At 40.1% G+C, this 25,320-nt stretch overlaps 1 protein-coding gene across 4 annotated transcripts in view; it reads left to right on the plus strand.

Annotated features, from left to right (window-relative positions):
* PHACTR2 (phosphatase and actin regulator 2) overlaps positions 1-24,727 on the plus strand; it is a 284,129-nt gene extending 259,402 nt beyond the window's left edge. For all 4 annotated transcript variants that reach the window (XM_073575682.1, XM_073575684.1, XM_073575681.1 and 1 more), the window contains 7 exons: positions 2,969-3,159; positions 7,614-7,770; positions 12,213-12,268; positions 14,767-14,828; positions 16,154-16,291; positions 20,873-20,949; positions 21,240-24,727. In XM_073575682.1, the coding sequence (XP_073431783.1) occupies positions 2,969-3,159; positions 7,614-7,770; positions 12,213-12,268; positions 14,767-14,828; positions 16,154-16,291; positions 20,873-20,949; positions 21,240-21,255 (697 nt within the window). In that variant the 3' untranslated portion in view covers positions 21,256-24,727. The remainder of the gene's footprint in view (positions 1-2,968; positions 3,160-7,613; positions 7,771-12,212; positions 12,269-14,766; positions 14,829-16,153; positions 16,292-20,872; positions 20,950-21,239) is intronic.
* The last annotated feature ends 593 nt before the right edge of the window (positions 24,728-25,320 follow it).

The raw sequence follows: 25,320 nt of genomic DNA on the forward strand, positions 1-25,320 counted from the left end.
TCAACATTCCTTTCTGTGGAGAGGGGCCAAATGCTTGCAGAGGAAGTGTGTCATATTACCAATGCGGACACAGCTGTTAAGGAAGGGGGGATGCTGCAGCTATGACAGGCCACAATGTCCTCAGTAGAGTGAAATGTGAGATTTCTAGCATGTTCCAGAAACCTCATACTTTACAGACATATCTTACATTACACTTAACACCAAAATAGGAATGTTAGTTTTGAGTTTGCCAAAAGACGTGGGAGATTCTCCAAATATAACCACCACATCAAAACCCTGTCATGGGCAGCCCATTTTCCAGACCTGAACCCCATTGAAAACCTCTGGAATGTAATCAAGAGGAAGATGGATAGTCTCAAGCCATCAAACAAAGAAGAACTGCTTAAATTTTTGCTCCAGAAGCAGTGTGAAAGACTGGTGACAAGCATGCCAAGACGCAGGAAAGCTGTAATTAAAAAATCATGGTTAGTCCACAAAATATTGATTTCGGAACTCTTCCTGAGTCAAAAAAAATTAGCATTTTTGTGTCTAAATGATTGAGCTTGTTTTCTTTGCATTATTTGAGGTCTGAAAGCACTGTGTTTTTTTTTTTGTTTGTTTTTTTTTAAACCATTTCTCCTTTTCATAAAAAAAATATTGCTTGGAAATTAGAAGACTTGTTGTCAGAAGTTTGTAGACTAAAAGAACAATTTACATTTTACTCAAAAATATACCTATATAGAGAAAAATCAGACAAACGGAACATTTGAAAGTGGTCCCTTTAATTTTTGCCAGAACTGTATATGAAGGAAGATGCTGTGGTCAGATGGTGGCCAAAACGTAAAATTTTGGTCTCAAGTGACAGCGCTGTGTCTGGCACCAAACCAAGACAGCACATCATCCCAAGAACACCATCCCCACAGTGAAACATGGTGGTGTCAGCATCATGCTGTGGCAATGTTTTTCGACAGCAGGGACAGGACAGGTCTAAGGGAAAGGGGAAAATGGATAGTGCGAAATACAGGGATATTCTTGAGTAAAACCTGTTTGTCTGCCAGTGATTTGAGACTGGGTTGGAGGTTCACCTTCCAACATGACAGTTACCCAAATGATACTGCGAAAGCAACACTCGAGTGGTTTAAGGGGAAACGTGTAAATGTTTTGAAGTAGCCTAGTCAAAGCCCAGACCTTAATTCAATTGGGAATCTGTGGTCAGACTTGAAGATTGCTGTTTACCAGAGGAAACCATCTAGCAGTTTTGCCTTGAGGAATGGGCCAAAATCCCAGCGGCAAGATGAGGAAAGCTACTAGAGACTTGCAGCTGTAATTGCCGCAAATGGAGGATCTACAAAGTACTGACTTTTGGGGGTGAATAGTTATGCACACTGAAGTTTTCAGTTATTTTGTCCTATTTGTTACTTGCTTCACAATAAAGAGAAAAACAAATGTTTACAGTTGTAGCCATGTTCTTTACATGAACTGATGCAAATCGTCAAACAAAACCATGAAATTTCAGGTTGTGAGGTAGCAAAACACAGAAACTGCCAAGGTGGGTGAATAGTTTCGCAAGCCACTGTAGCTCTAAGGCCATGTGCACACGATGCAGATTTCCAGCGGATCCGCAGCGGATTTTACCGCTCAGAAACGTTGCATATCCGCATTGTGATGTACAGTAGCATGTAAGTCAGTAGAAAAAAAAAACCACTGTGCAGATGCTGCGGATTTTTCCGCGCAGTTTTCTTGTGGTTCAAAATATGCAGCATGTCACTACTTTTGTGTGGTTTTCCACCTGCTCCATTCTCCAAATCCGCAGGGGGAAATCCGCAGGGGAAAACCGCAAGAAAAAAGGAAGAAATCCGCAGGAAAACTGCAGGTCATTTGACCTGCGGATTTCTTCAATTCTGCTGGAAAAATCCGCAGGGCAAAAAAGTACGTCTGCACTTGGCCTAAGAATATGATAGAAAAAAACAATATTTTTTTTAAAATTGATTCTTTTTTGCAAGTAGCATAACATAAAGTGTGTGTGTGTGTGTATGTATATGTATATATATATATATATATATATATATATATATATATATATATATATATATATATATATAATCTCTATCATAGTAATGATATTAATCTCCATGGCGATTTAACATGTCAATTATACTGCAGAATGATCTTCGTACCAAAATGGTATCGGCGAAAATTACAGTTTATCCTGTTGTCATGGAAAAACAAAGCCCTCATACAGCTCAGTTTATGAGAAGATAAAAATGTTATGAGTATTAGAATATGGTGACCCAAAAAAAAGTTTAAAAGAGTCTGTCATTTAGGATAACACCAACAACCTGCAGATATTTGGTTGATCTTCAGGTTAATCGCATTAGAAAGGTGCACGGCCATCGTGCGGCACTTGGGAGAAATTGAACTTTATTCCTCCTGGTAGCTGTAGCTTTCAGTTTTACAGGCATTCTGGTGCAGCATTGTGAGCAGTGGCTGTAAGCACGCCCTGGCATTATGATTAACGGCTCGCTCTGCACTGATGCACCGAAGAGCCGACTGTCGGTCAAAGTTGTGAGGCGTTCTTACAGACGCCGCTGTCAATGCTGTGAGCGGTGACTGTTGCTGGTGCCGACACACCGTTTGATTGAAAGCTGCAGCTCCCGGGAGGAATAAAGTCCATATTCTCCCAAAGGCTGCACTTTTTAGAGCAGTGGCCGGGCATCTTCCGAACACTATTAACATGCAGGTTAATGGGTTTACCTGACATGATATGACATCCCTTTTTTTTTTTAGAGACAAATGTCCACTTCATCAAGTTCAAGCAAGGAAAGGGAAAGGACAAAGGGAAAAGGTCACATGCATGATCTAGTCCAACCACAAGAGAACTAATGTTTCCCTTCTGATCCCAATTATTAATCTTCTGGACCAAATTTTAATAAGAGAAGCTTTACGCATATACATATGCATGTTAATAAAAGTTTCATATTCATTTTAGTGACTTGCCTCTGGAAAGCCAAGAAGACCTCTCAAGTCTGAGAAGTCAAGAAGTGACAGATGAACCTTCTGATATTTCTGTCAATATTAACGGAGAAAGTGAAGGCCGAGAAAGTCAGACCAGTGACTCCGACTCAGATGGGCCAATCCTTTATACAGATGATGATGACGATGATGATGACAGCACAGAAAGTAAGAAACTGATAAATATTTTTATACTTTGTTGCTTTGTATATTTTGGAGAAATGATGAATCTTTTCATATGTTTACAGAGCAGGCTGTGGAGTTGGCAAGCCAAAACTCCAACTCTTCAATTTCCATGACTCTGACTACACTACTCTGACTCCAACTCTACAGCCCTGGCTCACTACTGACCTTGTACATAAAGTGCAGCACAGGTTCACGCCTGCTTTTTTGCATCCATCCTTCTTACTGGAAGAATGACCATGTGCTGCCCTATATTGAAAGAAAGGAACCCCACTATAGTCATTGTGATCTGTTGGGTGGCGCTTGTGTCCATCATGTCATGCCCATGATGGTGGGCATGTCCTATGCCGCTGTGCCCCTGTACCGCCTGTACTGTCAGGTACAATCTGTATGCCACCTACATGTGTGGTGTGCCCGGTACTGCCCCCTATGTGTATATGGTATACTGTATGCCACCTACATGTGTGAGGTGCCCAATACTGCCCCCTATGTGTTCATAGTATACTGTATGCCACTTGTGTGAGGTGCCTGGTACTGCCCCTATGTGTATATGGTATACTGTATGCCACCTACATGTGTGGTGTGCCCGGTACTGCCTCCTATGTCTATACAGTATACTGTATGCCACCTACATGTGTGATATGTGGTCAAAAGTATTGACACCCCTGCAGCAATTCTGTCAGATAATACTCAGTTTCTTCCTGAAAATGATTGCAAACACAAATTCTTTGGTATTATTATCTTCATTTAATTTGTCTTAAATGAAAAAATACAAAGAAGAATTGTTCTAAAGCCAAATTGGATATATTTCCACACCAAACATAAAAAAGAGGGTGGACAAAAGTATTGGCACTGTTCGAAAAATCATGTGATGCTTTTCTAATTTGTGTAATTAACAGCACCTGTAACTTACCTGTGGCACCTAACAGGTGTTGGCAATTACTAAATCACACTTGCAGCTAGTTGACATGGATTAAAGTTGACTCAACCTCTGTCCTGTGTCCTTGTGTGTACCACATTGAGCATGGAGAAAAGAAAGAAGACCAAAGAACTGTCTGAGGGCTTGATAAACCAAACTGTGAGGAAGCATGAGCAATCTCAAGGCTACAAGTCCATCTGCAAAGACCTGAATGTTCCTGTGTCTACCGTGCGCAGTGTCATCAAGAAGTTTAAAGCCCATGGCACTGTGGCTAACCTCCCTAGATGTGGACGGAAAAGAAAAATTGACAAGAGATTTCAACGCAAGATTGTGCGGATGTTGGATAAAGAACCTCGACTAACATCCAAACAAGTTCAAGCTGCCCTGCAGTCCGAGGGTACAACAGTGTCAACCTGTATTATCCGTCGGCGTCTGAATGAAAAGGGACTGTATGGTAGGAGACCCAGGAAGACCCCACTTCTTACCCTGAGACATAAAAAAGCCAGGCTGGAGTTTGCCAAAACTTACCTGAAAAAGCCTAAAACGTTTTGGAAGAATGTTCTCTGGTCAGATGAGACAAAAGTAGAGCTTTTTGGGCAAAGGCATCAACATAGAGTTTCCAGGAGAAAAAAAGAGGCATTCAAAGAAAAGAACACGGTCCTTACAGTCAAACATGGCGGAGGTTCCCTGATGTTTTGGGGTTGCTTTGCTGCCTCTGGCACTGAACTGCTTGACCGTGTGCATGGCATTATGAAGTCTGAAGACTACCAACAAATTTTGCAGCATAATGTAGGGCCCAGTGTGAGAAAGCTGGGTCTCCCTCAGTGGTCATGGGTCTTCCAGCAGGACTATGACCCAAAACACACTTCAAAAAGCACTAGAAAATGGTTTGAGAGAAAGCACTGTAGACTTCTAAGGTGGCCAGCAATGAGTCCAGGACTGACTCCCATAGAACACCTGTGGAGAGATCTAAAAATGGCAGTTTGGAGAAGGCACCCTTCAAATATCAGGGACCTGGAGCAGTTTGCCAAAGAAGAATGGTCTAAAATTCCAGCAGAGCATTGTAAGAAACTCATTGATGGTTACCGGAAGCGGTTGGTCGCAGTTATTTTGGCTGAAGGTTGTGCAACCAAGTATTAGGCTGTGGGTGCCAATACTTTTGTCTGGCCCATTTTTGGAGTTTTGTGTGAAATGATCAATGTTTTGCTTTTTGCTTCATTCTCTTTTGTGTTTTTTCATTTAAGACAAATTAAATGAAGATAATAATACCAAAGAATTTGTGTTTGCAATCATTTTCAGGAAGAAACTGAGTATTATCTGACAGAATTGCAGGGGTGTCAATACTTTTGGCCACAACTGTGTGTGTGTGTGTGTGTGTGTGTAATTTATTCGCCAGTTGGTCCGCTGACCCCAAATCCCTTAAGGCACCGCAGCAGTGTCACTTGCGCAGGCGCGGTTTGTACCGCAAGGCCACGAACTGCACCTGCGCAAGTGACGTACACGGCTCCGCTATTCCCACGCGGGCGCAGTAACAGAATTACAAAAATCCAGAGGGATGATATAGAACAGATATGTTGGAAAGCGCAAATGGCGTGAGTCATGTCCGCTGCTCCTTTCAGCACCACTAAGCATACACAGATGTTAACTTCACCGCACTCCCATAGGGTGTTTGGGACAAACCTAGAATTAAATTTATTTATTAAAATCCTGAATGCATGGTTGGATCATTTTAGAAAGGGGGGGGGGATTTTAAGGAGTTATGTGGGTGACACTAAAAAAAGGACTTTCCTGAAAACTTATATGAAGATTCTACTATAGAATTATCCCTGTAATTCCAAATCTGTCACTGCTGTATGGGAGCAGCTTTGTAACTGTACTTTTTTTGTGCAGGGCTGATATAACGATCTGTAAAATGTGAACAAGAGTAAAAAAAAAACCCAAAAAAAACCAAACCCTTTTTTTAGCGCTAATAAGCAATTTACATATACTTAATTACACCTAAAGTAATGGCGCACACATATATGAGTAATATAGACACACATACTGGTACAGTTGCCATTTGCAAGCATACTAAGGCATTGCTGGGGAAGCAGACCACAAATGTCTAGAGATCAGCATCCTGCACTAGGCACTGTGCATGAGGTGGAGCACTTTATTGTAGACACAGTATACACTGTGCCGGATGTTATCTGAGAATTGGAGAGGGATGCCAAACACCGTGTATGCAAAACGCAAAAATCGGAGGAACTAGGATGATGTAACATACCAGTGATGTTAATTCTATCACTCTGGCTCCTCATATGCAAGTTTCCAGGGTAAAATACCAAAATGGCTGCATGTTTCTGGGCTATACAGAAGAAGTTGCCCAAACCATCTCCTTTCCCGATATCACTCAGTGCTCTGCAGCTGTTGGCTGAATCTGCACCTGACAGATTTCCTGTTCTGCCACCTGCATTCACTCTGCACGTAGCACTGCCAATGTATTTAGACGCGCCTGTAGAGCTACAGAAAACTGTTGTGAAAACTTTTGACCTGACTTCTGAGTTTAGGCTACCTCTGGTGGTTGCTACGGGTAATGGAGCTGGTCGAGTTGACAGAAGTCAATCACCTGAAGGGGAGGAGTGGAGGTCAGGTGTTACAGATTGGGAAGATTTAAGTGAGCAGGCTTACTTCAGTTGTTGCTGGTGATTTGGTTTTCTTCCTGTGCATTCTGAAGTCCGCTTTCCCCTGCTTGGTCCTGCATCGTTCAGATAAGTTATTTGTTTGCTGGAATCTTTTTGCATTTGATCTAGTTTTGCCTTTCTCTGCTTTCTGCTTTGCTGTGTGGGTTCAGCATTGTTCCCTGCTGGGACCTTTGCTGGACCCTGTTCCATATGCCACATCTTATATCAGTCTGTTCAGTATTGCGAGTCCCCTGTTATATCAGTATCTTTTGTTTGCTTCCAGTTCACACCAGAATGCTGATCTAGTGGGGGAGAGGTCGTGTGGCCTCAGTATTTTTACATATCAGACGTGTTGGATTTTTCTTAGGGTTTTGTGTGTGATTGCAGACAGTATCTTTTCTGTCCTGTCCTATCTAGACAGCTTAGGCCTCACCATTTGCTTGCTCTGTTTTCTGCCTGTGTTTGTGCCTCATCTTGTCTCACCGGCAATATATGTTTGGGGGCTATCTATTCCTTTGGGGTTCTACTCCGGGGCAGTTTAGCTTTCCCCTTTCTTGCTTTAGGCTTAGTTAATTCTTTGGCTGTGTCGAGGCGTCTAGGGCATCGTAGGTACGTCCCACGGCTAATTCTAGTTGTGTTGTTAGTTTTTAGGGGTCTGCAATCCGCTAAGTTACCAATCTTTCTGGTCATCTGGTTGCCTAGCTTATTCCCCGATTATCCTCCTCGGTGACCTAATCATAACAGAAAACTGCTGCAGACTAACAGCGTTTTCACTACAGTATTGTTATATCTAAATATTTGGTGAAACGATGGCCCAAATAATAAAACTCTTGAGTGTGTGTATTTTTGCCTGTCAGGTACCTTAGCAAGTAAAATCCGTAGAAGAGATACACTTGCTATAAAGCTTGGCAACAGACCATCTAAAAAGGATTTAGAAGACAAGAACATTCTACCACGTAATTCTGAAGAAGAACGGCAAGAGCTCTGGCAGCAGATTGGGACAAAATTAGTAAGGTATTTATTTCCACAGACAGTTTAACACCCTATACACATTTTTCTGAGCTTTGTACATTTGATTCAAAGGTTGGCTGAAGATTTTCAAAAATGTAGCAAAATTGTGGCTTATTTCACTTTTAATGTGTACTAATTTACTTTATACTCTACTGTGGAGAGTTTTCGTAATCACTTAGAGCTAAACATTAAAGAGGACCTGTCTCCAGGTCAAAAGTGTCCACTTTTTGCCCTTATTTTATTCTGGCTGCTCCTCTGAGTATTGTAGGTTTTTGTTTTTGTCTTTTTTAATCGTCAAAAGGTTGAGAGATGGGCCTTTTTATTTAGTGCTATTTTTTATGGTCTTTACAAGGGGGCATGGCTCACAGGATCTTCTGGGACCATGTCTTTGGGCTGCTCTGTATTATTACCTTGTTTGTAAGCAACACCTCTTTGGGTAAAGAATAGAAACAACACTTTTTTAGAAGGGCTAAAATAGCAGTTTTTATTATGATTGAAATAAAAACACGAATTGTATATATTAAAAAATTATTTGACAAAAAATGGGGAAGGCACAAGTACAGGAGAAAACGTGGTATGGCTAGGAATAAGAGTCGTATTAGGCACTGGAGGAGTACACCGTACAATCGGTTATACAAAATACAAATGGTAATATGTGAATATCATAACAATAATGTGTACATAAAAATTATCAAACCATCATGATATCATATAGTATAATATAACTGCTCTGTCTATGGAGGAAAAATGAGCACAATCATATATAAACAATATAATTGTAGAATGAGAAATAGTGACTAAATGTGAATAATGCACAGCCCACAATAGAAACAGAGCAGGTACATAGAATTAAAATATATGTAAAGTTATAATAGAGACCACCATATAATCCTAATAATAATCTTTATTTATATAGCGCCAACATATTCCGCAGCGCTTTACAGTTGAACAGTTTCAAACACAACAGTCATAAGTAACAACGTTAACAATACAATAATTAAAGCGAAATAAGACGACCCTGCTCGTGAGAGCTTACAATCTACCATGAGGTGGGGGAGATACAAAGTACACCTCTGTATTTACAATGGTGTATTTACAATGATGGTCCAGCCATCTTCAGGCAATGATGGTCCAGCCATCTTCAGGGGGTGGGGGATAGATGGAGATAGTGAATGGGCTACACACACACACACACACACACACACAAACATAAAATGACATTGATTACTGAATGTGATAGGCCGCTCTGAGCAAATGTGTTTTGAGCGAGCGCCTAAAACTATGCAAATTGTGGATGGTCCTAATATCTTGGGGTAGAGCATTCCAGAGGATTGGTGCAGCACGGGAGAAGTCTTGGAGTCGGGAATAGGAGGTACGGATTAGGGCAGATGTTAGTCGAAAGTAATTTGCAGAGCGCAGCGGTCGGTTAGGCCGATAGACAGAAATGAGGGAGGAGATGTAAGGGGGTGCCGCACTGTGGAGAGCTTTGTGGGTGAGAACAAGTACTTTTAATTGTATCCTGTAATGAATGGGCAGCCAGTGTAACGACTGGCGAAGAGCAGACGCGTCCGAGTAACGATTAGCCAGATGGACAACCCTGGCTGCTGCATTAAGGATGGACTGGAGAGGGGAGAGTCGAGTGAGGGGGAGGCCAAATAGAGCATTACAGTAGTCCAGGCGGGAGTGGATCAGGGCGACAGTGAGGGTTTTTGTTGTTTCCATGGTGAGAAAAGGGCGGATTCTAGAGATGTTCTTTAGGTGTAAGCGGCACGAGAGGGCAAGAGATTGTATATGGGAGGTGAAGGAGAGATCGGAGTCAAACATAACACCCAGACAGCGCGCCTGCTGTCGGGGTGTTATTATGGTGCCACCCACGGAGAGGGAAATGTCAGATTTAGGGAGGTTAGTAGATGGCGGGAGCAGAAGAAGTTCAGTTTTGGAGAGGTTGAGTTTCAGATAGAGAGCAGACATGATGTTGGAGACTGCAGACACACAGTCAGTGGCGTTCTATAGTACAGCGGGGGTAAGGTCAGGGGATGATGTGTATAGTTGTGTGTCATCAGCTTAAAGATGGTACTTAAAGCCAAATCTGCTGATGGTCTGTCCAATTGGGGCCGTGTAGAGAGAGAGAAGAGAAGGGGGCCAAGGACTGAGCCCTGAGGTACCCCGACAGTGAGAGGAAGAGGAGATGAAGTGGAGCCAGAGAACAGAACACTGAAGGAGCGGTCAGAAAGATAGGAGGAGAACCAGGAGAGAGCAGTGTCCTTAATGCCTAGTGATTGCCTAATAATTATCAGTAAAGCCAGGAGCCATGGACCCACCACACCGGCAGCGTGTTTCGCTATAAAAAGCTTCATCCAAGGGTGACAAATAATTTTTTAATATATACAATTCTCGTGTTTTTAGCTATTTTAGCCTTTCTAAAAAATGTTGGGCTTTTGGGGTTTTCTGTATCCTTTTTTTGGCTATTATATATTTGCTCAAGGTTCGTTTGGTGTGTGTTATAGGTAAAGATCATAAAAAGTAGCACTAAACATAAAGGCATCTCTGGAACCGTATGGCAGATTAAGGCCCTGTGCACACGGTGTGGATTCTGCTGCGGATCCGCCGCTGCGGATCTTCAGCAGAACTGCAGGTAATGTACAGTACCATTAAAGACTATGTGAAAAAAAACCAAAAAAAAACGCTGTGTACATGCTGCAGTTTTTGTGCGGAAAAAAAAAAGCAGCATGTGACTTCTTTTGTGCGGTTTTGCTGCAGTTTTCCACCTGCTCCATTCTACAAATCCGCAGGTGGAAATCCGCACAAAAACCGCAGTAAAACCGGAAAAAAATTGGAAGAAATCCGCAGGAAAAATGCAGGTAATTTGACCTGCGGATTTAGTAAAATCCGCGCGGGAGGATCCGCATTGTGTGCACATAGCCTAAATAAAATTTGCACACTCAGAGAAGCAGCAGTAATAAATTAAGAGCAAAAACTTGACACTTAACCCGAAGACAGATCCTCATCGAATCTTAGGTTATTGCAGAAACTTACACTACCGTTCAAAAGTTTAGGGTCACTTAGAAATTTCCTTATTTTTGAAAGAAAAGCACAATTTTTTCCAATGAACTAACATTAAATGATTCAGAAATACACTGTTAATGTGGTAAATGACTATTCTAGCTGCAAACGTCTGGTTTGTAATGCAATATCTTCATAGGTGTATAGAGGCCGATTTCCAACAACCATCACTCCAGTGTTCTTATGGTACTTTCTGTTTGCTAACTGTGTAAGAAGGCTAATGGATGGTTAGAATACCCTGAATACCCTTGAGAACCCTTGTGAAAGTATGTTACCACAGCTGAACACAGTTTGGCTGATTAGAGAAGCTATAAACCTGACCTTCCTTTGAGCTAGTTGAGAATCTGGAGCAGTACTTTTTTTGGTTACAATAAACTCTCAAAATGCCCAGAAAAAAAGAACTTTCATGTGACACTCGACAGTCTATTCTTGTTCTGAGAAATGAAGGCTATTCCATGCAAGAAATTGCCAAGAAACTGTAGTGGTGTGTACTACTCCCTTCAGAGGAGAGCACAAACAGGCTCTAACCAGAGTAGAAAGAGAAGGGGGAGGCCCTGCTGCACAACTGAGAAACAAAACAAGTACATTAGAGTCTGTAGTTTGAGAAATCGAAGCCTCACAGGTCCTCAACTGGCAGCTTCATTAAATAATACACGCAAAATGCCGGACAATGACCCATAGCACACCTCCAAATTATGCAAGAACTATTTAGGGAAGAAGCACGCAGCTGGTATTCTATCTGTAATGGAGTGGCCAGCGCAGTCACCAGATCTCAACCCCATTGAGCTGTTGCTGGAACAGCTTGACCGTATGGTACGCAAAAAATGCCCATCAAGCCAAACCAACTTGTGGGAGGAGCTTCTGGAAGTATGGAGTGAAATATCTCCAGATTGCCTCAGCAAATTAACTGCTAGAATGCCAAAGGTCTGCAATGCTGTAATTGCTGCAAAGGGAGCATTCTTTGACGAAAGCAAAGTTTGAAGGAGAAAATTATTATTTCAAATAAAAATCTTTTTTTTTTTTTTTTTTTTAACCTTGTCAATGTCTGGACTAGATTTTAAATTCATTTGGTAACTCATTTGATTAATAAAAGTATGAGTTTTCATGGAAAATACAAAATTGACCCCAACTTTTTAACAGTAGTGTATGTAAAGGATGTTCAAATGAGGGGATATGATAAAGACTAGTGAGGGTACATATAAAGACAGAATGCTCTTCATGGTTGGCATTCCTTTGTGACCACATATGGATGTGTCTTCTCTCTCCCACTTTTGTAGGCCTTATGATGGTGTTAATCAGGTGTTATTGGCACAATTGTGTTTTGAAAGCATTTCACAAGGAAATTCAACTTATGTATGGCCTGTTCTATTTTATTTTTTTAGGCGATTAAGTCAGAGACCAACTTGTGAAGAACTGGAACAAAGGAACATCTTAAGACGTTAGTAAAGTAATATCACCTTTTGTTATGCCCATAAAATAGAAAAATATTTAGATTTGAACACTGTACAAAGATATATATCTTTCCTGTATGAAATCTAAATATTTTTCTATCTACTGGCTAACGCAGTACAAAGATATATATCTTGCCCTTAAAATAGGCTTTCATTACTAATGAAATGTCCTCCTTTGTTTTACCACCATGGCTCAAGTTCTTTTGTGGGACTAATAAATATTGTAAAACAAGTATGTTGAAATATTTAATTGTCTTTAAAAAAAAGTTAAACTACAAATAAAATACATTTTTTTTCTTTCAAAATAAGCTTTATTAAAAAAAGAAACAATAAAACCCAAACCATATTTGTATCACTGAGCCCCTAAGCAACCCAAGCTACATAACAATCATCATTTTTATTCTGCATGGTAAATAAATAAAAAAAAAAAAAAAAATACCAAAAATGGTGTTTTTATGTATTCCCTTTCCGCTAGGGATGAGCGACTTTGCCTTTTTTAGGGTCTCAAAAGTTGAGTCGAACGAAATCGTCCGACTATCCTGAAAAGTCGGAGGTTCGACTGAAACACGAAACCCAATGCATGTCAATGGGGAAGCAAAGTCTGCAGGGAGTGGAGGACACCTACATGCCGGACCGCTTTTTTAAAGTGTGCAAAATCAATCTCTCCCTCTCGATCGACGCTGCACATGTCATCTCGTTGCCCACAGTGTACGTCCTTGCTCATTGGCTGAAAAAAAAAAAAAAAATGTCACAAGCAAGCATTCTGTGGAATCCGACTTTGTCGCTTGGGTCTCTGACCACATGGCTAACCTCACGCTATGGTCGGGTTTCGCTCGGCGAAACCCGACTTTGGCATCTGACCGACCTGTTTCGCTCAACTCTACTTCCCACCAAAAAAACAGACCGTAACTTATGAAAAAGTGTTACGTTTTCTTGTATTCCAAAAATAGCTAGATCGACAACACCCAAGTAGTAAAAATTAGTTTTCAGCCCTCTCCACTTAGTCAGAGCAGGCCTCTCGCCAGTTCTTCAGTAGGCACTGTTCACTGCCCCATCTCCCATCAATTTCGCTAGTAGTCAGGCACAGCAGCTTTTTCTACTTCTAGAGTATTTACAGCAACCCACCTCTCTACCTGTTTTCCCGATAATCACAGCATGGGATGGCCACAATCCCATCCTTCTCATTGGGTTTTTGAAAATAACTACAGAAATTAACAGACCATAGTCAAACCAGACACAAGTCAGCCAAGGTATAGTTGAAGGTCCCAATTCAACAAAGCTTTCATGACAACTCTGGCACAAAAGCTTTGTTACAAAATTTAAGCGCAATTCGGATTTGCGACAAAATATTGGGACTTTTGCCGTTTTCACGTGAGTTTCTCACAGCTCTGATTAAAATGAGTGGATCGTGGGCATACCCCACAGCATGTCTAATTCAAGATGAGTTGCAGCATTTCCTAAACCAAAAATCTTTTGGCGTGGCGCATGGAAGTACAACGCCGCTCATCAGACTCTCCAGATTCCTGAAAAGGTTCTTGAATCAGGAGCATCTGACTCCAATACGCCCTCTCAACAAGAACAGCGTGTCCAACTCCAGTGTTGATGAATAGGGCTCATAGTGATTAAAATATAAGCATTTTTAATTTTTATTTCATAAATCAATAGCACACATAAAGATAAGAAACTTGGGATGTATTACAATCAAAGAAATCGGCTTTTTTCAGGACTGATCTTTCATTCTCAAAATTCTCAATTCTGGGGATTAATGTGTTTATAGTGAAGATAAATTGTTGCATTAGTGAGAGAGAAGATAGTAGTTGCTACTCTAAAGATTCTGTGTGGAGGAGAGGACAGAGGAAGAGGAGGCAATAGGCAATCTATTTTCTGTAGAATCTTACCAGCAAAAACTATCTTCTCCTATCTCAGTAGTGTAACAATCTGTCTTCACTGAATACAGATTTAGTCGGATAATTGAGAATTTTGAAAGTTAATAATCAGTCCTGGAGGAGAAAAACTATCTTATAAAATATATTACATAGTTACTTATTTTCATGTCTGCTATTGATTTATGAAATAAAAATGACAGCTACTCTTTAAAAAGTACTTATTACCAGTCTGGGACTGCCCTTTTTACTTTAGAAAACAGTTGGCAGACTGACTGGTGATATTTCTAATTATCACTTTTTATCAAAAAAGAGGTTAATGCCCCAATAAAGGGCCCCACGTTGTAGCAAAAGTAATTTCCGTGTTTATGGGTTGTGAGATCATGAAGAGTGAGATCCCACCAACCTCTGTGACTTTCCACACTGTGACAAAGCAAGATCTCACTGTTTTGACTAACCCTACGCTGCCTTGTACTTTACTAAGTTATTACCAACCAGTAACATTATTCAAGTTGTTACCGCTCTGTAACCGCTGAGTTAATAACAAATTAGCTCTCCTATGAGTTAAAAATAAAAATATTGACATATTATTGTACCTTTAGAAAAGAATGAAGAAGAAGAACAGGAAGCAAGACGAGAACTCAAGCGAAGGCTGACACGGAAGGTATGCATTCTTGGCTGATGTAGGACAGACACTTTTGCACTGGAAATTAAAAATACTCTTACACCCAAGTCAAGATCTAATGCTTAGCTTAGCACTGAATCAACTTAAAATATTTGATGTCTCAGAGGATGTCACAGTCGAACAAATTTGTGGCCTGTTGTCTGCACAGATTCTAAGAACGAGGAGCACATTGCTTCTAACAGCACTTTAAGATCTCTGATTTGAAAGAAAGGGGCAAAGTCTGTAGTAGGAAGCCTGCCCTTACCTGCAGTGTGGCTGGATTTTGAATGATCATTCTCCCAATATCAGAAATGGAACATTTCCAATTACAAACTCCAGAGATCTGATTTAAAGGAGTAAGGAATCATGACTTTGGAGGATTGGCAAGACCCAATCATTTTGGCAGTGGTCATAGAACATCAACCCACATATGTTCTGACAAGTCTCAATGAAGATGTTTTAAAGAGGTTCTTTGCTTTGAACAATCATCCCATGTTAGAAAGGTCCATTGACCTTAAGCTGATCACAAGCAGTCCCATCTGGGACACTTGACAATAAGTGTTTATTTCATCTGTAGTGGAGCTACAGTAAAAATATATACTATATTGAGGTTTTACTACAGTGGTTTCACACTACAGCTGGAATTGCTTATCGCTAGTGGGCATAACCAACTGTATATCCAAAACAGGTACTGATGTACTGTACTAAAGGAAATGTTTTCAGGTAGATTGTTATACAATTTACCATAGTGTAATAGTTCTTGTCAAGAGAAATTCATTTATTTTACTTTAGAGGACCTTGCTCAGTGATTGGCACTGTAGGGTCCTGGGCTCCAATCCCACAAAGGACAACATTTGCAAAAAGTTTGTATGTTCTCCTTGTGTTTGTGTGGGTTTCATCCCACACTTCAAAAACATACTGAATGTGGAATTAATAGTGTTATATAAGTGAATAAAACAATAGCCTCATTCGGGCTAAGATACTTATTAAATAATGCAATGCATCCCTCTGGTGACTGATCCTTTTAAAGGAGAGCCTTCACCTTAACTTACACTCATGCATTGTAATTGTGTCACTGTATATACAATTTTCTTGTATCGTTCCTGACCAATGATTTACTGTGTGTAGGACAGTAGTGTGAAGAAATGCATTGGTAGTATATTTAGGTCATATATTAATATATTCTTATTTTTAGACAATTCTCAGTGCCCTTGTTGTAAGAATAGTTTCCTCAATTGCTTAATATAGGGTATGGACTCAATTAACATTTGATGCTGGATGCTGTAACTACTTTGTCTTCTCCTTTCTCTGCTTCTCATTTACAGCTCAGCCTGAGGCCTTCAGTGGCTGAACTGCAGGCCAGACGTATCTTGTGCTTCAACGAATATGTAGAGGTTACTGACTCGCTGGACTATGACCGCCGCGCGGATAAGCCCTGGGCAAGGTTAACGCCAGCTGACAAGGCAAGGACAAACATACATTTATGAACTATTATATTCCATTATGTCAATTCAGATATTTTGTATGTAATATATTGTCTAGGTTTGTAACTATTGTGCAGCCAACAAATCCAGCTATATGTATTTTTCTACACATCTGAAATAAGATTAATATTTAGAGAAACAAGAGGTTCTTTGAAAGCGCCTAAAATGACAGCAGAAGTACGGTAGTTTTTTCATACCTCTCCCAGACTGAACACAATACTCATGTTTTGTAACTTAATGTATATGAATCTCCTGAAATTTGGACATTTAAAACCTGCAAATATAATGGTTTTACTTCAGTGGTTTCACGCTATAGCTAAAATTTGCTCATCGCTAGTGCGAATAAACCAACTGTACTGTATATCCAAAACAAGTACTTGTGTACAGATGGTAAGAACAGTACTAAAGAAAAATGTTTCCAGGTACATTAAGCTATACAATTTACCATAGTGTTATAGTTCTTGTCAAGAGCAATTCATTTATTTTACTTGAAGGACCTTTCAAATTTTTCATGTTGAAGTGTATACCAGATATAAAAGTGGCTACAAAGCGGAATAATACCTATTTTTCTTTTTATTTCACCTCTTTGTTGTGGCGATATTGGCAATAAAAAGAATTTGGCACCGAATGAGTTAACTCTTAAGTCCAAGTAGGTGTGTCAGCCAATTTCCACTGGGGACGTGTACTTTTCTGTATGATACTGACCAATCATAAACGGGCAGCAACACTTAAAGGAAAAACGAATACACCCTCACCATGGCTTAGAGCACATTCCTTAGTGTGAGATGTAATGATACAGCCTTGTTCTCCTTTTCTAACCTCCTGCATGATCAGAAAGCACAGATGACTAACACCTTTCAGATAAGGTCCCAGTTGGTGAGAGGCAGCACAGCTGAATTTACCTGTGTCGCATTACAAACCCTTCTATTAGCTCTAGGTCTCTGGAGATGTGTCAATAATCAAAATGTCTGTTCTGCTCAATTTGTAATCACTCTGTAGTGCGTGCCGAGCAAACTGTTATTACATGTCTCACAGAAAAGTAGTCCAGAATAGGCAAGTTACTCCCGTGTGAGATGTAATGACAGCTTTGAACTTAATGCAGAGCAAATAGAAGTTGCTTCAGCACAGCATACTTAAGTGTGATACTGACACACTACACTCCATAATCAAGAGACACTATAGAAGGGTTTGTAATGTAACACCGCTAAAATCAGTTGTACTGCCCGCACCCCATACATGGACTCCTGCAGGAGGTTGGACCATGAGATCAAAGCTATGTGACATAGCTCTCTCACACTGAGAAATCTGCTCTAAACTATGCTGGAGGCAGGTTCTACTTTCCTTTCAAGTGTGTTGCCTGCTTATGATTGGTCAACATCATACAAGGGGAAGAAGTTTTCACTGGGAGTTTTATCTGACAACACGCACTTCGACAAAACAAATTAACTCATTAGGTGGCAAACACTTTGGTTGCTATAGAGGGTAAATAAAAAAAAATAAAAAAACTTTGTGTGCTCTGCAGCCACTACTAAATCATGTATCCAGATCAACATGAAACATTTAGGCTATGTGCCCACGGTGCATGTTAAAACGCACACCAAAAACCGGACTCCTTCCCAGAAATCGCGCGGTTTTTTCCGCGCGATTTCACCGTGATTTTACCGCGATTATGATCGCGATTTTGCCTCGATTTTCGTGTGCGATATTCAAGCACTTTCCAAGCGATTTGAAGCATCGCTTGGAAAGGAGTGATAGGTTGGTCACACTCGTCAAACATAGTGTTTGACAAGTGTGACCAGGATTTTACTATTGAGGCCGCCTATGCGGCCTCAATAGTAAAAGAATGTTACAATGCTAAAAAAAATTAAAAAATCGGGGTATATTTACCTTCCGGCGTTCCGCGCTGCATTCCCGGGCCACAGCGTTCCCAGTAATGCCTTGCGAGACCTGTGATGACGTAGTCTCGCGTTGCTATAGCGATCTCGCGAGACCGCTAGAGTCACGCGAGACTACTTCATCACTGGACCGTGCCGCAAGGCATTACTGGGAACGCTTAGGCTGGAAATGCAGCGCGGGACGCTGGAAGGTAAATATACCCCGATTTTTTTATTTTTTATTCTTTTTTTTTTTTACAGGGGTATGGTACCCAGGGCCTGGAGGACAGTCTCCTCTCCTCCACACCGTGGGTACCAACCGCAAATGAGACTCTTAACTTCCCGCATGGTGGGCATAGCCACATGCGGGAAGTCAGCGATTCTCATGCATTCCTATAGGTGCGGAATCGCGGCAATTCTTTGCGATTCCGCACAAAAGAATGAGCATGCTGCGACTTTTTCCGCTATGCGATTCCGCCGTGGAAAAAAGCGCAGCATTAGCACAGCATGTGCGGAATGCCATAGGAATGCATGGGGGGGCGTTCTGTACACGATTTTTAAACGTTTTCGCGCCGAAAATCGCGGCAAAAACGCTTAAAAATCGCTACGTGGGCACACATCCTTAATGTAGTCCTCTTTAAAAGAAAACAAGTGTGATTTGACAATTCTGCAGTAGCACATTTCCATATAATGTGCCACCTTGCCTCACACCATTGATTGCCATAGGGATCTGTTATCTATGAATCTAAATGTAAAGTGGGTATAAATAAATCAGAAGAATTCATTACAACGTAGATATTTTAGGCTGTTTCGCAAATATAGACGAAGTACAGCTGAAACTATGGGAACTAGTGAAATGCACTTTTGAAAATGTTTAAATCACAGTTGCACGCGTACTTGAGTGAGACTGTGAAAGTCATTGCCTGAGTGGTGTTGGAATGTCTGATGCCACTGTTTGCGAGCCATGTTCAGCTTTGAGAGATGGTCGAGAGCCACATCTGGCTCCCACACCTCCCTCACATTGGTGGCAAGCAAAGCCCCTATTATGAGTATAATGAGAGCCAAAGCTTTTCCACAGAAGCATTATACCAAGATCCAAGGGTTCCCACAATCCACCCCTTCAGTATTCTTTAGTAATAATTCTCCCATCATGCACTCCCATTACACTGTCGTATGGCTTACCCATTAATGTGCAGGTAAAGCTGATGTAACTCATACTGTACGTTAGTACATGGTAAGTTCAAAGTATTTGAAAATGTACTTCACTTTATTATTTTTCAACATTTTCTACAGGTAATTAATAGTTTGCTTCCAGGTGGCTTATATATACTTTATGGTGGCATAGTTGTTGCGTACACAACATGTGAATTCATTTATTTTTGTATTTCCAAAATTTGTGTGAATGGCCTTCGAGGAATCAGAAAAGAAAAATTGGGTCAGAAGATGGCATGCCTTTCACACACAGACTATAACGGCGCTGGCTATGAACAGATTAAAGGTTCAGGAGCTGGGTTTTGTTCTGTCAATCCCAAAATCAGCTGTCATAATTTGTGTTAGTTTAGTTAAGCCAAGTCATCCCTTCTGCACGTAACATCCTGTCAGCCGTGAGGCCAGTGAAAAAGAGGAATTCGGAGCTGCTAATTAGAAGGCCGCCTTTTCTTTTCATCTGTGCTCTTAAAGGATTACCAAATGTCTCTGATATCTAATTAATTGTGCTGTACTTTGAAATCATCCATCTGTTTGCAAATTAGAATAAGCACATTATTAAGGATGGCTTTCTTTCATCTAAAATATTCTGTAATTGTAACTGTTACAGATAATATTTATTGTAACAAAAAATATTAAAACCCTTAAACCTATTTACAGCAGATTAGAAGGCATTGTGCCTTCCAGCTTACCGCATGTGATGCAATGTGACTGGTCCTCTCTGCAACCTAAGGCAATACTCCCAACATTTAAAGCCCCTTTATACATAACGATTATTGTTATAATTGGAACATTTCCCAGTGGTAATGAAGAAAATAATACCACTGTCAGCATGGATCACTCGAGGAAAAATGATACAGCATTAGGGGGAGGCTTTCGTAATTTAACAACTTCATACAGTGTTAGCCGGCATCAAGTCCTAATGTGCAGATCTTAAGAGAGTTTCAAAGGATACATATAGAGATGAGCAGATCGTTCTGTGGTCCACGGTCCAGGTTGGTACACTTTGGCAGGAGCTGCAGGAATTTCCTGAATTTGCCAGGCTGGGGAGAAGGCGCCTGTGTACCGCATGATACACAATAATGTCAGTCCTGGCAGATGAATCAGACTCCACATCGGGGAACTCGGAAAGCTCAGGAAATTAGTGCTGTTTCTGTTCCCAGCCAGAAAGCACCAACCTGGACCGTGGAATGGAGTTGTGTGAAGCAATCTGCTTATCTCTAAATACGTATATAATGGATAGAACGGGTTTGGTTTCTATTTTAGGATCTATGTTTTGTGCTCTGTGTAGAGTTATATGTAGATTTATTTGTAGCTATGGGTCTAGGTACAGACTTGTGTTCAGATTGTTCTGATGAAATCATTCCATTGTTGTAGCAATTTGTAGAGACCTTTCTTTATTCCTTTCTGTAAGTAGATGAGTTGCTAATTGTGCGGCTATTTTTTTCTACTTGGATAACGTTTCTCTTTTTCTTTTTAGGCTGCCATAAGGAAAGAGCTCAACGAGTTTAAGAGTACAGAAATGGAGGTGCATGAAGAAAGTCGCCACTTTACAAGGTGAGGCGTTTTCTCATTGTCATTTAGGCTAGGGCTACATTGTGACTTTGGCCATAACACATGTTACATGACCAAGGATCGCTCAATGCCACTGCTATTTCACAGCACAATAGTTGTGAATGGGGTCACATTGCAGCTGCAAGAGTACTTTGTCAAGCAAGTGGCAAGAAGTCGGATTTTTTTGTGACTTGTTAATATATGTTAATGTTAATATGTTAATGTTAATAGAGCACCAGTAACATATACTGTATTTAGAAGCTTGACCACAATAATGTCTTCTCTTATTTTAGATTTCACCGTCCATAGTAGAAGAATGAAGAATCCAGGTCACACTGGAGAAACATGATCTTCAAGCTCGCTCTGTATTTTCTCAGTATATCCCCATTCCTAAGAGTCTCTGCCCTAGAAGAGAAGCGGCTTCACAAAAAAAAATGTGGGTTTTTATTTGTCTGCTCTCAGTTGTGCAGTTATTATTCCCACTTGGACTGTTGCTTTCATTTTGTGTCCAGACAATCAAGTATTATAAATTATTTAAAAACGTAAGAACAATGCCTTAAACTCACGCAGCAGTTATGGGCTATTTACTCGCTGTGGCTGTAATCGCCATGTTGGCTTAAGTTGTCTATGCCTTTGTTACAGTATGAGAATCGTACACTTCCTGCATACTTCTCAGAGCAAACTGGAGCCACACTAACCCACCATAGTAAAGTGAAAAGCCATTGACTACAACTGTTGGCTGAATTTTTGAGAGTGCTTGAAACCTCTGATTGTCGCATCTGCGATAGCGATCATCTAAGAATCCATCATGGTTAGTTTCTTAAAGAAAAAAAAGTTTATTTTCTAGGAGGAAATCTGAAAATAAAAATGGTTGCATCTTCATGCTCGCCACCATACAAAGAGGAAGTGACAGTTACAGGAGCTGATGCACATCTCTGTGTTACTGCACTGAAAATAGGACTTTCCCACCCCAATAAGACTTCTTGTATAATGGATATGATACTATGTTTAAATGTAAAATGCAAAAACCTTTGACAATCGGCCACAGACGCGCAACACTAACTTGAAGGGTAAATAAGAAGACAGATGTATATTTTTTAGATACCCGGCAGCTAGGGAAGAAGACAGCTGTGTGATAGCTGAGGCATTCATTCCTGCATCTACGATCCCATCTCTCTTAATGAAGGATGCAAGTCTGTAAAGACAAGTATAGCTGAAATGTGAAATCAGAACTGGCAATGTAACTACTATTCATGTAGGTTTGTATGTATTTCATAGTACCCTGCAGTCAGACTCCTCCTATGTTTACTTAATAGCTAGCTAGCACTTAATTATATTGGAGAACAGAATATATGCATGTATCAATGCACTGGATAATAGAAATATGGTATATGAAATGGTGACAGGTCATCTACTTGGCCCTTTTTTCTCATTAGTAGTCTTTCTCCATGTACACTCCCTCCACATATCCCCTTCCCCCAGCACAGCACAATATGAGGACCTTCTGTGCTCACCTCTGCCCAGTTAGTTAATGTTCTCTCTTTCAAGGATCAACACCCCAGAGAAATTTTAAGTATGAGAAAGCTGAATAGCAAAGCAGCAATGTTACATTTATATGTTGTATCACGTCACCGAAGTGTCAGTCTCTTAAAGGATTATTAGCTTTCTAAGTGCACTTTATGTGAGTGGGAGATGAAGCTTTATTATTGAATAAACCTTTCCCAACTTTGTGTTTTAAGACATTTTCTGTAATCCTTAAAGGGGTTTTATGGACCTAAAAAAAAAAAAATCATCTGGCTGTCACTATAATGAATCTTCGAGCCCTCCCTGTTACCTTTTGTATTAATTTATTTTTAGCTCCCATTCAGTCTCTTGCAGCTATTCTTGTGGTTTGTTATTTACATCTTGACCATCTTGCCTGCGTCTAGACTACATTTCCCAAGAGACAAAACTGTATTTGTTTTTTGCGGTTGCTCTGTTTCCACCCATTCTATCTACAAAGCACCAGCTAGAGACTCCTACAACAGTCTCAAGATAGAAAAATCACTGCCCTCAACATTTCTCCTACCAACAACTATGTGCTATCTTGACACTTTTCTGCAGTCAGTATTGTTCCATGGGCTGACACAGACACCATGTAAGATCAGTGCACTGTGGGGAAGCAATGAGCTATGTAATGTAGTCATTAATTCTAATGTAATCTAGCAAGCTGAAACACCTAGCTCCATCCTTTCTAGTTAAGGCCACTAGCTTATAAGATTACTTGTTCTGTGTGGAGCCTACAATGAAGGCTGAACAATTGTATTAAAAAAACACTCAGCAATAACCACTCTAATGCTTCCAGAAAATAGCCAAAAATGCCAACATGACAATTGTCTGCCGATCATTTTTAAATTGTTAAATTGAAAATGTATTTAATGTAATGTATATGGCCAGCTCAACCTTTCAGGATCTGTTAAATGTTTAACCCTTCCCACAAAATGACGTAAATCTACGACCACACTGGGGCCCGCATGTGTGAAGGGGCTCAGGAGTTGAACCTGCTCCACACGCACATCAACTACCAATGGCAGCCGAGAGCCTGCTGAAGACCCCCCTATGGCTACCATCTTGGTACTCCTGAGAAGCCCAGCCTCCGGCTTCATAAGAGACCTCCATTTAAACTATTTGCAGCAATACTGTGATATTGCAGCATATAGAACCATCAGTCAAATGATTACAAGTTTAAGTGACCTAAAAAAAAAACTATAATAAAAAACTTTTAAAAATAAAGAGAGGGTAGCTTGTAGTTTTTATCTGTTAAAAATAAAGAAAACAACCATTTTTGGTATTGCTGTGTCCGATATATCAAAATATGAAATTAACCTTGTACTATAAACACCATAAAGAGAAACCTATCAAAGCACCTCCCCAATAATACAATAAAATACGATCAAATTGGAGTCACTAAAACTGCAGGCTCACTACGCAAAAAAATAAGTTCTCGTACATCTCAACTGACTGAAAAAAAGTTACTGATCTTGCTTTTTACAATACAATAAATGGCGTAAAAACAAAAACGCCAAAGCAAAACAGCTTTTATTTTTTTCCTACTTGAATTTTATTTTTCCTGTTTTTCAGTATATTGCATGGTGAAATGAATAAAGTCAATAAAAACTACAACTTATCCAATAAAAATATGTACTCATACAACTAAGTAGACAGGAAAGTTAAACAAACTAAAACCTGATGTCTCTTGGAAAAAGGGTGCCGGAAAAAAACTAAAAGACAAAAATGAACAATTGTCTGGTCCTTAAGGGGGTTAAAACAAAAGTGCAAATAAATTTTTTAATATAGTATTCTGGGAATTTTAACAAGCATCATCCTTTAGCCCACTGTATGCAGCCAGGTAATCAGTTTGGCTTCCCTTCCTGGATATTGCATAATACGGACCCATTGAAGGTCATTACTCACTAAGGCCAATGAGCCGTGCAAGGAACTGGTTGGAATAGAAATTTTCCTTCACTTTTAAGAATGATATATTGATAAGACGAGCACAATCTTAATGCCAAGAAGAGACCGTTCTGAATGTTTTGTGGACTGGTTACTAGAGCCACACACAATGTAAAAGTGTCAGCGTGCCAAGGCATGTTGTGTTCTTGCCAATGTGGGCCATATTATCTGTTTACTGACATCACAGCATCTAGTTTGACCAGAACACATTCGTAGAGTATTTGCGTTGCCTTTCTATGTACTGATTTTTACTTATTTATTTGAATAAATGTCCACTTTTTGGATTTTACTTCTGTGCCTTTTTCATTCTGCAACGCTAGAACTACAACTCACATTTTTTCCCTACTTCCTCCATTTTGACTGAGTATTTGTCCTGAGTAAAGATTCCTAGATTATTCCGTGTTATTGGACAATCCACCCACATACTTGTAATTATCAATGTTGTATGTATTGGTGTTCGGGGACATTATATTTATATAGCCAGCTAAATGCCTATATACAGTAAGTCTAAAGGTTATTATGTATACTTGATATTTATAGTAAATCGTGCATTGCTTAAAGACTTGGAATGTTGTAGAAATCATGTAAATATTCTTTTTTTTCTTTTTTTGCAAATGGCAGTTGAACTGTATGTAGGTTTTCAATGGCTGCATGGATGTATTTATATATTATTTTAATGATACAAACCAATGAATGAAATTAAATGTTTATAGCTGTGTAGCATCTAAAAAAAACCTTGTTGCTCTCTATTCTACTACTCTCCTAAAAGCTCCTTGGGGTAGGTTCACAAGATCATATTTTCAGCTTGAATGCTTGCCATGAAAAATTGGACAGCAGGAGGACCAATGTTATTGAATTGGGTTGTTCGGCGGTACTATTCAC

The sequence above is a fragment of the Dendrobates tinctorius genome, unplaced genomic scaffold (genome assembly GCF_039654945.1).
Source record: "Dendrobates tinctorius isolate UK_male_01 unplaced genomic scaffold, ASM3965494v1 ptg000046l, whole genome shotgun sequence".
Classification (NCBI taxonomy): domain Eukaryota; kingdom Metazoa; phylum Chordata; class Amphibia; order Anura; family Dendrobatidae; genus Dendrobates; species Dendrobates tinctorius.